General features: G+C 39.5%; 1 protein-coding gene across 1 annotated transcript in view; it reads right to left on the bottom strand.

The window, feature by feature from the left end:
* efnb2a (ephrin-B2a) overlaps positions 1–18,056 on the bottom strand; it is a 104,100-nt gene that overhangs the window by 53,337 nt on the left and 32,707 nt on the right. Inside the window, exon 2 of the mRNA XM_061926296.2 lies at positions 12,239–12,522. Coding sequence (XP_061782280.1) covers positions 12,239–12,522 — 284 coding nt within the window. The remainder of the gene's footprint in view (positions 1–12,238; positions 12,523–18,056) is intronic.

The following is an 18,056-nucleotide window of genomic DNA, read 5'->3' on the forward strand; positions in this document are numbered from 1 at the left end:
AGAGACCTTTCCAGCCGGCGTCATCATAAAAGCTAACTCGAAGGGATGGATGGATGAAGAAAAGATGAGCGAGTGGTTAAGGGAAGTTTACGCGAAGAGGCCAGGTGGCTTTTTTCACACAGCTCCGAAGGCGAACACACCTTCACTAAGACGGGCAGACAGCGCCGGACGACATACGCCAACATTTGCCAGTGGATCGTAAATGCCTGGGCAGATATTTCGGTCACAACTGTGGTCCGAGCTTTCCGGAAGGCAGGATTCACAGAACTGCTGCACAACAACAGCGACACTGAATCCGATGACTTCGACGAGACGGAGCCGGCCATTTTTGGATCCCACGCTTGCGCAACTTTTCAATTCGGACACCGAAGACGAAGAATTCGAAGGATTTACGAATGAAGAATAACTTCAGAAGGTGAGCGCTATGTTTATTTTGTGTGTTGTGACATTAACGTTCGAGCAACATTATGTTGCTATTGCTCTACACCATTTTGAATTTTACTATGTTTGTGATTGCACATTTGCGTACATTTTGGGACAGAGTTGTTAGAACGCTGGTTTTCAATATATTATTAAAGTTTGACTGAACTATCTGACTGTTTTTTTGACATTCCCTTTAGCGCAGCGTAGGCGCGGCTTATAATCCGGGGCGGCTTATTGGTGGACAAAGTTATGAAATATGTAATTCATTGAAGGTGCGGCTAATAATCCGGTGCGCCTTATAGTGCGGAAAATACGGTAACAGAAAAATGGTACTCACTCTAAAATAGCTTCAGCTTTTTAACCCATAAGAACCTAGATCAGTCTATTCTGAGGGGAAATGATGTGGAACACATCCATTTTTCCCCCCCTAAAATACTACACTTTAATGTCAAATATATGCGATGTCACATACGTACTACATTGATCATGCTAAATGCATATTTGAAAATAACTTGACACTTTTGTACATGGGACCAAAAAACGCATACCTGCCAACAATTGCAGCGGAACATAAGTGAATTTCTGGTCTTTCAACACTAACAACAACAACACAATTAAGACTCCAACTAACAACTATTTTGATAGTCGACTAATCAACGACTATTTTAATGATTAGTTGACTAATGGGATTATGAAAGTACGCCTTTTCTGTGGCTCTCATTTAACTGTCTGCTTTTAAAAATTAGCATGCAATAAGGCATGTGTTAGAAATAGGGATGTCCGATAATGGCTTTTGGCCGATATCCGATATTCCAATATTGTCCAACTCTTTAATTACCGATACCGATATCAACTGATGTATACAGTCGTGGAATGAACACATTATTATACCTAATTTGGACAACCAGGTATGGTGAAGATAAGGTACTTTAAAAAAAAATAAAATAAATAAAATAAGATAAATAAATTAAAAACATTTTCTTGAATAAAAAATAAAGTAAAACAATACAAAAACAGTTACATAGAAACTAGTAATTAATGAAAATGAGAAAAATTAACTGTTAAAGGTTAGTACTATTAGTGGACCAGCAGCACGCGCAATCATGTGTGCTTACGGACTGTATCCCTTGCAGACTGTATTGATATACAGGTAAAAGCCAGTAAATTAGAATATTTTGAAAAACTTGATTTATTTCAGTAATTGCATTCAAAAGGTGTAACTTGTACATTATATTTATTCATTGCACACAGACTGATGCATTCAAATGTTTATTTCATTTAATTTTGATGATTTGAAGTGGCAACAAATGAAAATCCAAAATTCCGTGTGTCACAAAATTAGAATATTACTTAAGGCTAATACAAAAAAGGGATTTTTAGAAATGTTGGCCAACTGAAAAGTATGAAAATGAAAAATATGAGCATGTACAATACTCAATACTTGGTTGGAGCTCCTTTTGCCTCAATTACTGCGTTAATGCGGCGTGGCATGGAGTCGATGAGTTTCTGGCACTGCTCAGGTGTTATGAGAGCCCAGGTTGCTCTGATAGTGGCCTTCAACTCTTCTGCGTTTTTGGGTCTGGCATTCTGCATCTTCCTTTTCACAATACCCCACAGATTTTCTATGGGGCTAAGGTCAGGGGAGTTGGCGGGCCAATTTAGAACAGAAATACCATGGTCCGTAAACCAGGCACGGGTAGATTTTGCGCTGTGTGCAGGCGCCAAGTCCTGTTGGAACTTGAAATCTCCATCTCCATAGAGCAGGTCAGCAGCAGGAAGCATGAAGTGCTCTAAAACTTGCTGGTAGACGGCTGCGTTGACCCTGGATCTCAGGAAACAGAGTGGACCGACACCAGCAGATGACATGCCACCCCAAACCATCACCCAATCATGCAAATTTTGCATTTCCTTTGGAAATCGAGGTCCCAGAGTCTGGAGGAAGACAGGAGAGGCACAGGATCCACGTTGCCTGAAGTCTAGTGTAAAGTTTCCACCATCAGTGATGGTTTGGGGTGGCATGTCATCTGCTGGTGTCGGTCCACTCTGTTTCCTGAGATCCAGGGTCAACGCAGCCGTCTACCAGCAAGTTTTAGAGCACTTCATGCTTCCTGCTGCTGACCTGCTCTATGGAGATGGAGATTTCAAGTTCCAACAGGACTTGGCGCCTGCACACAGCGTAAAATCTACCCGTGCCTGGTTTACGGACCATGGTATTTCTGTTCTAAATTGGCCCGCCAACTCCCCTGACCTTAGCCCCATAGAAAATCTGTGGGGTATTGTGAAAAGGAAGATGCAGAATGCCAGACCCAAAAACGCAGAAGAGTTGAAGGCCACTATCAGAGCAACCTGGGCTCTCATAACACCTGAGCAGTGCCAGAAACTCATCGACTCCATGCCACGCCGCATTAACGCAGTAATTGAGGCAAAAGGAGCTCCAACCAAGTATTGAGTATTGTACATGCTCATATTTTTCATTTTCATACTTTTCAGTTGGCCAACATTTCTAAAAATCCCTTTTTTGTATTAGCCTTAAGTAATATTCTAATTTTGTGACACACGGAATTTTGGATTTTCATTTGTTGCCACTTCAAATCATCAAAATTAAATGAAATAAACATTTGAATGCATCAGTCTGTGTGCAATGAATAAATATAATGTACAAGTTACACCTTTTGAATGCAATTACTGAAATAAATCAAGTTTTTCAAAATATTCTAATTTACTGGCTTTTACCTGTATATTGATATATAATGTCGGAACCAGAATATTAATAACAGAAAGAAACAACCCTTTTGTGTGAATGAGTGTGAATGAGTGTAAATAAGGGAGGGAGTTTTTTTGGGTTGGTGCACTAATTGTAAGTGTATCTTGTGTTTTTTATGTTGATTTAATTTAAAAAAAATAAAAAAATTAAAAAAAATGATACCGATAATAAAAAAAACGATACCGATAATTTCCGATATTACATTTTAACGCATTTATCGGCCGATAATATCGGCAGGCCGATATTATCGGACATCTCTAGTTAGAAATGTTTATCTATGTACTGTGCTGCTGTAAGGCTGCTAAAAATACAAAGAACACTGTTAAACGTTTGTCCATTTAGAAGCAAGGACAGGCAAAGTGCTGATAAAAAGTAAGTACAAGTTTTTTTTTTTATGTAAATGGACAGTCAAACTAGCAGCAATAACAATAAAACGACACCAAAGCAATGTACTCTTGAAACAGTGCCGGTGCTTAAACAGTGCTTGAACCAGTATTTAAAAAAGGAAAATGTTCAAAAACAATGCCTTTTTTCTTTCTACATACTTGTGTGACCTACAAGTTTAACAAAATAGCGTGTTATAAATACATGTATAACCAAGTAATTAAGTCACCGATATGAAATAAATTAGAATACATTTAATTGAATAAAACAGATTTTAAAAATGAAAGCAAGGCATGTGCAAAAATAATGCAATATTTTACAGTGCTTTTAAAAGGGTCATATCATAATTTGTTTTATACATTTACAATACTTCCTTGTGGTCTACATAACATTTTAATGTTGGTTCTTTGGTGAAAAATTTGCATAGATTTTGTCTTACAGACCTATTTTCGAGTCACCTTTTGCTCCCTTTCAAAAGAGGCGGGGTTGTTAGATGCAAATGAACCTCACCTCACCACGCCTCCTCACGCCGCTGAGCTTTTGCCCCTGCCCGTCAGCTTTTTCCAAAATTTTTTTTTTTTACTTTCTTGCTTTTTTTGTGCTCTATTGACATCGGTGACCGCCAGCCGCCATCTGTTTCGAGTGACTTTCACAACAACACAAAATCCCAGATGATATAGCAAGATCAGCAGCTCACGCTTCGTTGTCGGCACCAGGGAAGGAGGCGAAGATGCGGGCGGACGATAGAGTTGGGTAAGGTTAAACTTCTACTGAGTGTAACTTTCTTATGCTAGATCCTGGATATATTCATGTGTATATTGACAATAAAAGGCTTTTCTATTCTATATCATGTAAACAACTCCGCTGCACGGCTGCTTTGAGTTGTAAACAACAGAGGCTTAAGGTATGCTACGAGCTACATAGCAAACGTAATAACAGATTACATTATGTACTTGTACGCTGCCAAACAGGACACCCTGATCCAAATAGAAGTAGTTCTTTGGAAAAACATTCTTTATTTTGCCATAGGATGGTGTAGCTATTGTTTTACAGTAGAAGGGTAAGCTAGCTACACAACAAATCGATTTAACATTGTTTTAATTGTCACCTGCAGTCTTCACCTGCGACGACAAGTAATTCACACATTTCTTAACTACTGTTATTACTTACCGTTATTGTCTCCTACATTGTCATAGATAGTAGTCACCGAGCCGGCTATTAAAAGTAGTTTTTCGTAAAATCTATCTTTAAGTGAAAGTTTGTGGATGAAGCAGAACTCTTAGCACACACTTGAAGCCACTTCTTCACAGTTGAAGGCACATTGCTGCGAAACAAAAAAGTTAAAGTAAGACACTTCTTCATATATATATATATATATATATATATATATATATATATATATATATATATATATATATATATATATATATATATATATATATATATATATATGTGTGTGTATATATTTATGTATATGTGTATATATATATGTATATATGTGTGTGTATATATTTATATATATGTGTATATATATATATATATATATATATATATATATATATATGAAGAAGTGTCTTACTTTAACTTTTTTGTTTCGCAGCAATGTGCCTTCAACTGTGAAGAAGTGGCTTCAAGTGTGTGCTAAGAGTTTTGTGTGTATATATTTATATATATGTATATATATATATATATATATATGTAATATATATATATATATATATATATATATATATATATATATATATATATATATATATACATATGAAATACTTGACTTGGTGAATTCTAGCTGTAAATATACTCCTCCCCTCTTAACCACGCCCCCAACCCCCACCCCCCACCTCCCGAAATCTGAGGTCTCAAGGTTGGCAAGTATGGTTTAGAGATGAGTCCCTTTTGGGAGAACTTGGGACCTTCAGGGTTCCGTTCTATCTAGCGAAGTGCGATACATCTAAAGGGGCTGACAGACCTTTTGGTGGAACCCGGGCCCTTTAGAGGCCAAGAACCTATTTGGCAGAGTCCGAGGCCGGAGAACAACCCCCAACTTCCCACTTCTGGTGAAAAAGTGCTCCTAAAAGTCCTATCTCCAACCCGTCCGAGAAAGTTGTCTTTCCCTAACTCTCTACTTATGTTTCCAGGGAAAGTTTGGCCCCTGGGGTATTTTTTTTTTTTTAACCCAGGTAATTTTGGCGTAAATGCGGCGAGGTTTTTCAAAAATGCCAGATAAATGAGAAACGTTCCTGCGGCGGAAAACGGGCTAATATTTAACTGCAGTGCTTGGGTGAAGGGAAATGAAGAGGAGGTGAGAGGAGGGTGATCGAGATGAAGTCTTTGTAGTGAGAAGCCTTTGTAGTCTCGGCACACACATACACTCACACACACACACACACACTATTTCTAATGATTTGTTCAGCTTCTGTGGACGTGCACAGCCGTCTAAGTATATGTGTGAAAGTGTTGTTTTGTTTTGGCTATGAGCAACTTTTGAACTGTGTAGAATTTGCACCACTATCTCGGCACGGATGCAAATCCCACCTGTAGGACCGCAGACTTTCGCACTTGAGGACCAACAGCACCGAGCCATGCAAATATCACAAGCTTTTTGAACTATCGTAAGCAGAAGCATTTAGGAACATGTTTCTCCGAAGCAGCTGGTTTTCATATGTCCCCGCACATGTTGTCGAGTACTTGGAAGAAATTAGCGGTAGCTGGAGCCAGTTGCTGCGGGACGATCTCGAACATGGTTTTCATTGGTTTGCCGTGTAGATGAGATGTTCCTCTCCGAACATTTCTTATTCCCCATTCCTTGCAGAGAGTAAGAAATATGGCTCTGCTCTGCAGTGACAGCACACAGATGGTGGTGGCACAGCCTCACAGATGGTCTTATCTACGACGCCCCCCCCCCCCTCTACGCCACACAGATGGTTCGGTCCGTCTCCCGTGTTACAACACAGGGGGTCTTCACTAAACCCCGTCAAAACTTCCCTCAGGATGTTAGCAAATGACGGTTAATCTGCAAAATATATTCCATTAAAAACGCACCTGGTCTGCCTGAGAATAAGAAGACACAGCAGGAGGGATGAGTGTTGCTAACTTAGCAATAGGGCTGGACAATTAATCAAATTTTGATGGCCCGATGAGGTGGCGACTTGTCCAGGGTGTACCCCACCTTCTGCCCGAATGCAGCTGAGATAGGCTCCAGCACCCCCCGCGACCCCAAAAGGGACAAGTAGAGATGTCCGATAATATTGGTAGGCCGATATTATCGGACATCTCTACCAATAAATGCGTTAAAATGTAATATCGGAAATTATCGGTATCGTTTTTTTATTCTTATTTTTATTTTTTTTATTAAATCAACATAAAAAACACAAGATACACTTACAATTAGTGCACCAAACCAAAAAACCTTCCTTCCCCATTTACACTCATTCCATACTTGCCAACCCTACCGAATTTTCCGGGAGACTCCCGAAATTCCGCGCCTCTCCAGAAAACCTCCCGGGACAAATATTCTCCCGAAAATCTACCTATTGACGGGAGGACAACAGGGTGACAAGAACTAAATCATCCAGACTAGAGATACATTGTATTATTATGTTTATCTTACCTAAAAATAGATATATTTATTGATTAAAAAAAAAAAAAAACTAAATAAATTTTTACTATATAACAATTAATTGTATTTTTATTTGTATTTTTTCTGACTCCTTATTACATCCAGCCATAGAATTATACATTAAAATAAACATATTTGAAATAATTAATTTTAAATTATCATAATAATTCATTTAAAATGACCATATTTAATTATTAAAATAATTGCTTGTTTATCAACAACTTTAGCATTTTATTCATTATATTTTGAAGCTCTCAGAAGCCAAGTTATGTTATATTCCTTAATATTTATTTATGCAAGTTTGAAGTATCAATTATCTAAACACTGTTTTGTTTTCACATTTTCAGGATATATATATATATATATATATATATATATATATATATATATATATATATATATATATATATATATATATATGTATGTATGAAATACTTGACTTGGTGAATTCTGGCTGTCAATATACTCCTCCCCTCTTAACCACGCCCCGCCCCACCCTCGACCACGCCCCCAACCCCCACCTCCCGAAATCGGAGGTCTCAAGGTTGGCAAGTATGCTCATTCACACTCATTCACACAAAAGGGTTGTTTCTTTCTGTTATTAATATTCTGGTTCCTACATTATATATCAATATATATCAATACAGTCTGCAAGGGATACAGTCCGTAAGCACACATGATTGTGCGTGCTGCTGGTCCACTAATAGTACTAACCTTTAACAGTTAATTTTACTCATTTTCATTAATTACTAGTTTCAATGTAACTGTTTTTATATTGTTTTACTTTCTTTTTTATTCAAGAAAATGTTTTTAATTTATTTATCTTATTTTATTTTATTAATTTTTTTTTAAAGTACCTCATCTTCACCATACCTGGTTGTCCAAATTAGGCATAATAATGTGTTAATTCCACGACTGTATAGATCGGTTGATATCGGTATCGGTAATTAAAGAGTTGGACAACATCGGAATATCGGATATCGGCGAAAAGCCATAATCGGACATCCCTAGGGACAAGCGGTAGAAAATGGATGGATGGATGGATTTTGTTTTCGATTATGGCTTATCAAGATCATGAAAATAACATAATCTAAAAAAAAAAACGATCAATGGGCCGCGCAAAACGGATGAGTGAGCGTATGAGTGGAAAAAGGCAATGTTTACTAGATGTAGATCGATACTCATTTTTAATTCACACAACGCTAACCGGAGGGTGTGTTCCAACTATCGTGGGATCACACTCCTCAGCCTTCCCGGTAAGGTCTATTCAGGTGTACTGGAGAGGAGGCTACGCCGGATAGTCGAACCTCGGATTCAGGAGGAACAGTGTGGTTTTCGTCCTGGTCGTGGAACTGTGGACCAGCTCTATACTCTCGGCAGGGTCCTTGAGGGTGCATGGGAGTTTGCCCAACCAGTCTACATGTGCTTTGTGGACTTGGAGAAGGCATTCGACCGTGTCCCTCGGGAAGTCCTGTGGGGAGTGCTCAGAGAGTATGGGGTTTCGGACTGTCTGATTGTGGCGGTCCGCTCCCTGTATGATCAGTGTCAGAGCTTGGTCCGCATTGCCGGCAGTAAGTCGGACACGTTTCCGGTGAGGGTTGGACTCCGCCAAGGCTGCCCTTTGTCACCGATTCTGTTCATAACTTTTATGGACAGAATTTCTAGGCGCAGTCAAGGCGTTGAGGGGATCCGGTTTGGTGGCTGCAGGATTAGGTCTCTGCTTTTTGCAGATGATTTGGTCCTGATGGCTTCATCTGGCCAGGATCTTCAGCTCTCACTGGATCGGTTCGCAGCTGAGTGTGAAGCGACTGGGATGAGAATCAGCACCTCCAAGTCCGAGTCCATGGTTCTCGCCCGGAAAAGGGTGGAGTGCCATCTCCGGGTTGGGGAAGAGATCTTGCCCCAAGTGGAGGAGTTCAAGTACCTCGGAGTCTTGTTCACGAGTGAGGGAAGAGTGGATCGTGAGATCGACAGGCGGATCGGTGCGGCGTCTTCAGTAATGCGGACGCTGTATCGATCCGTTGTGGTGAAGAAGGAGCTGAGCCGGAAGGCAAAGCTCTCAATTTACCGGTCGATCTACGTTCCCATCCTCACCTATGGTCATGAGCTTTGGGTTATGACCGAAAGGACAAGATCACGGGTACAAGCGGCCGAAATTAGTTTCCTCCGCCGGGTGGCGGGTCTCTCCCTTAGAGATAGGGTGAGAAGCTCTGTCATCCGGGGGGAGCTCAAAGTAAAGCCGCTGCTCCTCCGCATCGAGAGGAGCCAGATGAGGTGGTTCGGTCATCTGGTCAGGATGCCACCTGAGCGCCTCCCTAAGGAGGTGTTTAGGGCATGTCCGACCGGTAGGAGGCCACGGGGAAGACCCAGGACACGTTGGGAAGATTATGTCTCCCGGCTGGCCTGGGAACGCCTCGGGATCCCCCGGGAGGAGCTGGACGAAGTGGCTGGGGAGAGGGAAGTCTGGGCTTCCCTGCTTAGGCTGCTGCCCCCGCGACCCGACCTCGGATAAGCGGAAGAAGATGGATGGATGGATGGACAACGCTAATCAATCACTAAAGAGACGGCCACTTGAAAGAGGGGCTAAACTACAAAGCTAAACAATACAAGAACAATACACACACGCGACACATCTCATCTGCTTGTGTTGTTGTGAACGACATCATCAATAACATTAACGTACAAACAGAGGGACAGCAGCCGCAACTTGAGAGTCGCGGCCGCGCTCTCTTCTTTTTTCTTTTTTTTACAGCCTCAAGTCCCCTTCACAATAATAGCCCGGTGTGCCACATCCAGTCTAAAGGTTTTTAAAAAGTACCTTATACATACATAATATACACATACATAACTTAAAGCACCTATTGATACATTTACACAGTTATTATGCTTTAACCTAAAGTATTGGTCAAAATTGTCCCAAGATGTAAAAAAAAAAAAAAAAAAAAAAAAAAGAAACAACTGGAATTATATCAAACTGATTTTTGATTTTGATTGGAACGTGTCATTTTGAAAATGCTTAAACGAAAATTAAAAGTATGTTGGAGTTCGGGTGTTGGTGGAGGGAACAGTGATAAAGTCATCTAAATAATTTGTGTTAAAAAGGGGGCAGATAAATATAAGAATAGTATTCTTCCATCTGCTCCTTTCTGATCATGGAAATGTATAAGAAACAAAAAACAATGAAAGTGTCAACTGTATATGGCTTGTATATGTATTTTCATGAAAGGAATAAAAAGAAATGATGATGATGATGACGATGTATTGCACCAATTAATGTGAGAATTTTTGTATTTACTGTAACTAACAAACATTTTTTAAAATGTATTTGACACAAAACGTACACACTTTATGGTGATAAAAATGTGTGTAAAATTGGAATTAAAAACAATTAAAACTAAAAAATGTAATTTTATTGTTTGTTTTTTTTATATTGCCAGTTATTTAAATGTATTATTATTATTATTATTATTATTTTACTTGTTAGGGTTTACCAATTTATATCTGTTTTTTAAACTATATTCAAAGTTGATTTTTAGTGGTACAATAAATATTCACGTTCTCAAATTAATTAATAATCGTGTAATTAATAAATAAACAATAAAAACGGTTACAAAAGATGATGACGTAGACGCTACAGATGGGTACCTTGCACTTTTAAACCAGTACGGAACCAAATTCCGGTAGCTTGTATTCCACAGCGGTCCTCAAACGGTACCAATTTTCAGTTAATTTGAGTTTGTTCATGTGTAAAAAAAAAATGTATTTGTTTAATAGTAAAATGTCATTTGTTTACTTAACAATTACTGTGAGCTAATAATAATAACTGTGCTGTCTGTTTTTTTTTAATCTTGTTTTCTTACATTCCTGAGTTTCATTTGCAAGTATTATACAGTAGACTGCATCAGTTGCAATTCCAAAATGTTAGATGGTAGTAGTGTATATGGCTATAACGTGTTGCCAAGCTAAGAAGTAGTCTTTGCCATTAAACTGAATCTAGTCTTTTGTTGAGCCCTGCAAAGTGTTTATATTCTAAGTATTGTACTTACTGCACACCGGCTGTTTGATTGTAACGTGCATCTTAGTTGTAGTTTTTATTACTAAATTTGGAGGTGTTGAAATCGCCATTTAAAAATGACTGATACACTGTAAAAAAAATGGAAAGTTGAGAAAACGCAAATTTTCAAGGCAACATGATGCAACAAGATTTTTGCGTTTTCTCAACTTTTGACTACTGCTAAATAGTGAAATACGATTTGCAATTGTTGGACTAGTTATAGTTTTCAAGTTAGTCAGACTCAAAAATAAGGTTTCACTATGTTTAACTACCAAAACAGTGTCTGGCCAGCAGTAGTCAAAAGTTGAGAAAACGCAAAAATCTTGTTGCACCATGATGCCTTGAAAATTTGCGTTTTCTCAACTTTTTTTTTTTTACAGTGTACTCATCAGTGTGAGTCTGTTGTGAGTGCTGCTTGAGGGTTGTTTCCTCCCAAGTGTTTGAGCCATTGTGGAGTCTGCAAATGGACGTAATGTCACATGCAACAAAGGCAGCGAAATATGGTATCGTTTGATTTTACGTGAATAGAAACCTGGTAGTAATGACAGAATTCGATACCTATCCCTAATAGATGCACGGTAGGTAAGCGCGGACAAAAAAAAAAAAAAAATTAAATCTAATCTTGATTATTTTCAATCGATTTAGTCATAATAAAAAAGAACCGCAATTTAGATTTTTTGATTTTTTTATTATTAAACTTTTTTTTGGCACTTGTAATATTTTACAGGTAATTGAAGCAACCTAGACATCTATTCAAAAACGTGCCTAGCAACAAATCTAGTGAAGAGTCAACAAGTGCTCTTCTCACCGAGCAGCAGGTGCAGCCATCTAAAATCATTCAGTTTTGTTTGTGACATTAAGAATAACGACAAAAAGAAGCAACAGACAACTGTTCCTTATAATTCTCAACATACATGTAGGTTCCTTACACACATTTTTTTTAAAACAGATCAAAGCTTTTTACGCAAATTAGTGGGGCAAAATTGGTACTTACAGATGATGTAATAATCTTTCCCCCTGAAGAACTCCAAGCCCCAAAGGTTGGGACTAAACTCCTGAAACTTGAGCGTGAACTTGACGTCCTGGTCCGGCTTGTCGCAGTTGAGGAGAGGCGTGTCAGCCTTGGTAATGGTGCAGCTCTCCAGCTGCTCCCTGGGCACCATGTACACCTTGTAATACTCCACTCCATCTCTCACCCCGCCATCCACACGCGGGCACACAATGTCCAATTTATCGCCAATCTGGGGGTACAGAACCACACCTTGACCTGGCACGAATCTGAAAAGGAAAAGGAGGATTTTTTTTGTGTTATGCGTGAAACGGCCACCTTATGGATCACATTCGTTAAATGACACGTCTTCAGTTTCCCTTTGTGGGTTATTATGCAGTCTTTCCTGTGCTTTCTACTGTCAGCATTTGTGCAATTAACCGTGGAGTAGCCATTGCAATTCAGCCAGCTCGGATGCGCATGTGTGCATGTTTGCCAATGTCGCTGTCAATTGCGTGGGACGCGGCTAGAGTGTGTCATCAACATGCATGATCGGGATTGAGTTTGAATTTCAATCTATATTACAGGCCACATGTATATCCTATTATATTATATATTATTATTTATATATATTTATATATTATATATATTTATTATATATTATATATATATATATATATATTATATATTATTATATATTATATATATATATTTATATATTTATATATTTATATATTATATATATATATATTTATATATATTATTATTATATATATATTATATCCTATACTATTCTATTGTACATCATTTATACTTCAAAGATTCTTAATTGTCAATATACATACAAACACATGCAATTAGGCCTGGGTCAATAACAATTTTGCCCGACAATATTCTGACCTACAAATTATTGCCAACAATTATTTTTTGGAGACCAAATGAACCACTGATCTAATGATAATACATAATAATATTGCAAGTATACCCTTTTCTTGTATTTCTCCTCTGTTTTGAAATATAACTGAAATGTAAACTTTTAAATACCAAGTTAAATAAAACTAACGAATAAGTAAAAAAAAAAATACATATAAACATTCTGTAAGCCAAATACACTTAAAAAAGTATGTTCCGTCTCTGTAAAGGAGAGGATCGGGGACCCTCAAATATACACAACTAAAGATGTCCGATAATGGCTTTTCTGCCGATATCCGATATTCCGATATTGTCCAACTCTTAATTACCGATACCGATATATACAGTCGTGGAATTAACACATTATTATGCCTAATTTTGTTGTGATGCATTAAACAATGTAACTATCACACCGCGGTGAGGGATGTCTTGTCTTGGTTTTTCTGTCTTGTGATTTGCATGTTTTAGTTTGAAAAGTAACTCTCCTCTCGTTTCAGGTCACTTGCCCTTCCTTTTGTGTCATCAGTCTGACGTCATCCCTGTTCCCTGATTGTTTCCACCTGTTCCCTATTACACTCATGTGTTTTATAAGCCCACTCCTCCCTTTGTTCTGTGCCAGATTGTCTCGTTTATTCGTGCTCTCTAGCATCCATGTCCATGCCTTGCCTTACCTTGCCTCGTCTCGTGCTTATGTTCCTTGATCCTGAATCCCTTCGTTGCTATTTTGAGTTTTCCTTTCTTCCTCCTTAGCAGAGTGATTGTTTTGTTATTCAGTTTATTCAGCCGAAGTGGTGAGTTATCAGTTATTTTTCATTCTTTCCTCAAATTTTTGAGTGACAATTTTTGTTAAACTTTATTAGATTAGATAGTGTAGAATTTTTCATAGCTGTTGTTTCTTCCTCCTGTTGGAGCGATTTTTGTTAATACATTTTATAGCATATACGGCGCCAATTATAGTTTGTCTTTGCTTTTGTGTTTTCCTCCGTTCGGAGTGATTTTCGGTTGTTCCTATTTTTTGGAACCTTTTTCGCCGATTAGTTTTTTGGTTAATATAGATATTGTAATTCCTTGACTTTGGAGGTGAAAGGAAGCTGTCAAAATAAAAGCCTGTCAAAGTTCCCTACTCTGCATCTGAGTCCTATCCTTTTTACCAAGCTTGACAGTAACAAGGTTTTCCAAAATCAATCAACTCAAGTTATGGAAAAAAATGCCAACATGGCACTGCCATATTTGTTATTGAAGTCACAAAGTGCATTATTTTTTTTAACATGCCTCAAAACAGCAGCTTGGAATTTGAGAGCATGAGGAGGTTGAGGTGGGCGGGGTTGGGGTTAGGGGTTAGCGGGGGGTGTATATTGTAGCGTCCCGGAAGAGTTAGTGCTGCAAGGGGTTCTGGGTATTTGTTCTGTTGTGTTTATGTTGTGTTACGGTGCGGATGTTCTCCCGAAATGTGTTTGTCATTCTTGTTTGGTGTGGGTTCACAGTGTGGCGCATATTTGTAACAGTGTTAAAGTTGTTTATACGGCCACCCTCAGTCTGATCTGTATGGCTTTTGATTAAGTATGATTGCATTCACTTGTGTGTGTGAAAAGACGTAGATATTATGTGACTGGGCCGGCACGCAAAGGCAGTGCCTTTAAGGTTTATTGGCGCTCTGTACTCCTCCCTACGTCCGTATATACAGCGGCATTTGAAAAAGTCATGAACTTTACTTTTTGAAACCGATCCCGATAATTTTGAAACCGATACCGATAATTTCCGATATTACATTTTAAAGCATTTATCGGCCGATAATATCGGACATCTCTATACACAACCAAAGCAATAAATAAAATGGCTAAATAAAGTTATTGTGACCAAAATGATAACAGTTATTAATTTTATCGTGGTATTGTTTAATGCACTGGTGTCAAACGTACAGCCCGTGGGCCGGATCAGGCCCGCGAGCAGGTTTATCCGTCCCGCGAGATGGGTTTGCTAAGTATAAAGATTAGCTGTTTTTTGATGAAAGAAACTGCTGTTTTTACATGTGGCCACTGGATGTCGCAATAGCAATTCTGTTAGGCAAGCAAATGGTTTATACCGAGGCCAAGCAGGAGGTACACAGCAAAGCGTGGTTGCGGTTCTTCCCCCTTAATTATAATGAAACGTAAAACGGCCGGTTTTTACGTTTCTTCTGCTTCGAACATGTCGTTATTTGGCACCCAATAGCCCCAAAATGTCTCTGTTGAAAAAGAGAAAAGTGAACACAGAGTGTAACTCAAACCTCCTGAATAGTTTCTACCTCCGTTTGTAGGGTTTGTTGAACTCGCACAAGATTAATACGTGGATATGACAAATGAGGTATTTAAGAGTTTTTATCTCTTTATTATTTCATCTTTTCAATCCCAGACAGGCTGTGACTTAGTTTTGATGGCTTTGTAGATGCACCGAGACAAAGTGTAAGTTTATTGTGTTTTCGAAACTAAATGCATTTTTTTCCTCGGAATTTTCAACTAACTTGAAGTGTTCCGTCAAGAGGATTATTTGTGATTTGTACATTTTCAGAATGAGCTTGTTCTATTTTTTTGCCAAAGTAAAACAATATGAAATGTTCTTTATTTCGAAGTTATCATGCCATGATTTCACACGTCCGGCCCACTTGGAAATAGATTTTCCACCATGTGGCCCCTGAGCTAAAATGAGTTTGACACCTATGGTTTAATGTGCTCAAAAAGCAATTATTTTGTACTTTTAACCAAGTTATATATTTTTTAAATAACTAAAATAAAATAGCCACACAATAGAGATGCGCGGATAGGCAATTATTTCATCCGCAACCGCGTCAGAAAGTCGTCAACCATCCGCCATCCACCCGATGTAACGTTTGATCAGAACTGCACCCGCCCACTATCCGCCCGTTGTTATATATCTAATATTAATAAAAAAAAATTAAAAAGGGTGAAAACTACGCGAATTGCACCTTGTGCAGACAAGATTTTTCGATCGGACACGGAGGAATTAGCGATGTAAAAGACCACGTTGGGACAAAAAAACACAAGTCTAATGCCGTTGCTAGCGATACAAGTGGAAAACTTTCAACGTTTTTCGTCGCCCAAACAGATTCTTTGGATGTGATAAATGCCGAAGTTTTATTTACGGAGGCAATAATTGAGCATGGACTTCCAATCGCACTGGCTGATCACATGGGACAGTTAATAATGTAATGCAACCTTTAAAAATCATTACGCGGTGATCGCGATCCCAAAAATAAACTTTTCTTGCATGATAATGTCCAGAAAAATTCGCTTTATATTACTATAGAGTCCTTTTAACGAATGAGTTTGATGGTTTATCACAAACCTTAAATGAAAGAAGTCCTTTGTTCTCCTGCACCATGCATGCGCAATCCTGTCGGCTGTATTTCACAGCACGACATACTGTAAAAAGTGTTTATACTATTTATACTTTCAATTAACAAATTGAAGTCTTGTGAAAGGTTGACAGGATAACTGGCATTAACTGTCAAAATAATTTCAAACTATTGAAGTTAGCTTACAGAAATAACATGTCAATCAACCCATATGATTTTTGCTGTAATATTTTTGTTTTGAAAAGTCACTGTGACTGATAGAAAAGTGATGGTTTTAGCAACATTTTAACCTGTCTGAATGCTAATAATCATTTTGCGTCGGGGGGCGAAGCCCTGAACCCTCCACCAGGACTTTGTCCTGGACCTACCGGGGCCTGCGGCCCTTGGACCCTGGCTACTAGGTTTTTCTGATTTAAAAGTTGGCAGGTATGGTGAGGTTATAAAGCTTTTGCCTGTTAAAGAAAGGAGAATGATCCAATGCACAGACATTCGTGTGCCACGCTGTCACGACCCAGACGCACACCAGTGCGCAATCATATGGGAGCCGCGCTGAGCGCACCTCCAAGCGCATCTCGCTGCCGGCGACAGCCAGGTATGGGCCCAACGCTCCAGCGCCATCCATTTTCAGGGCTAGTTGATTCGGCAGGTGGGTTGTTACACACTCCTTAGCGGGTTCCAACTTCCATGGCCACCGTCCTGCTCTCTATATCAACCAGGGTGAGCCCCACCCCTTTCATGAGCGCACTACGCGCGGAGTGACCCCTGTTACGCGCCCCGGGCAACAGGGGTGGCAAGCAGGTAAGCTGCGCGGGCGGAGCGCGCGGAGTGACCCATGTTACGAGCCCCCGGCCACGGGGGTGGCGGGCAGGTAAGCTGCTTACCTGCTGCGCGTGACGCCGGCCGCGGCGAAAGCGGACGAGGCGGGGTGTCGGTGCGGTGGGCGCGGTAGTGACCCTGGACGTGCGTCGGGCCCTTCTCGCGGATCGCCTCAGCTACGGCTCCCGGTGGGGCCCTCTCGGGGGAAGGGGCCTCGGTCCCGGACCCCGGCGAGGCGTCCCTTCTCCGCTCCGTAAAAGTGTCCATCTGTTTTCTTTTTTTTTCTTCTGTTGTGGCATATGCAGCAGGTGCCTGCTCGTTTTTCGTATGTGGGTAACAACATTTAACTATGTATATATATTTCCGAATTGGTTTAACTGCCACCCGCAAAAAAAAAAAAAAAAAAAAAAAATTAATCCGCCCGACCCGACCCGCGAGCGGATAAAATCTTAGTTTTTTTAATTTCATCCGCCCGATCCGCGGATAATCCGCGGACTCCGCGGTTGTGTCCGCAAACCGCGCATCTCTACCACACAATATACGGTTTTTGGCAGATAAAACATGAAATACTTGTAATACTATGGTTATATGGTGATAGTGCATGTTCTACCTGTGTCCTGCAAATTTGTCTTGCCATAGGTCTTGAACGTGAACACAGGTGGGTGGATCGATGCAAACATTGACACTAACAATACCAAGTATAGTACCAGTAGACGGTCAACACTACAGTGATTAGATTGAAAT

The sequence above is a fragment of the Nerophis lumbriciformis genome, linkage group LG31, assembly GCF_033978685.3.
Source record: "Nerophis lumbriciformis linkage group LG31, RoL_Nlum_v2.1, whole genome shotgun sequence".
NCBI classification, from domain to species: Eukaryota; Metazoa; Chordata; class Actinopteri; order Syngnathiformes; family Syngnathidae; genus Nerophis; species Nerophis lumbriciformis.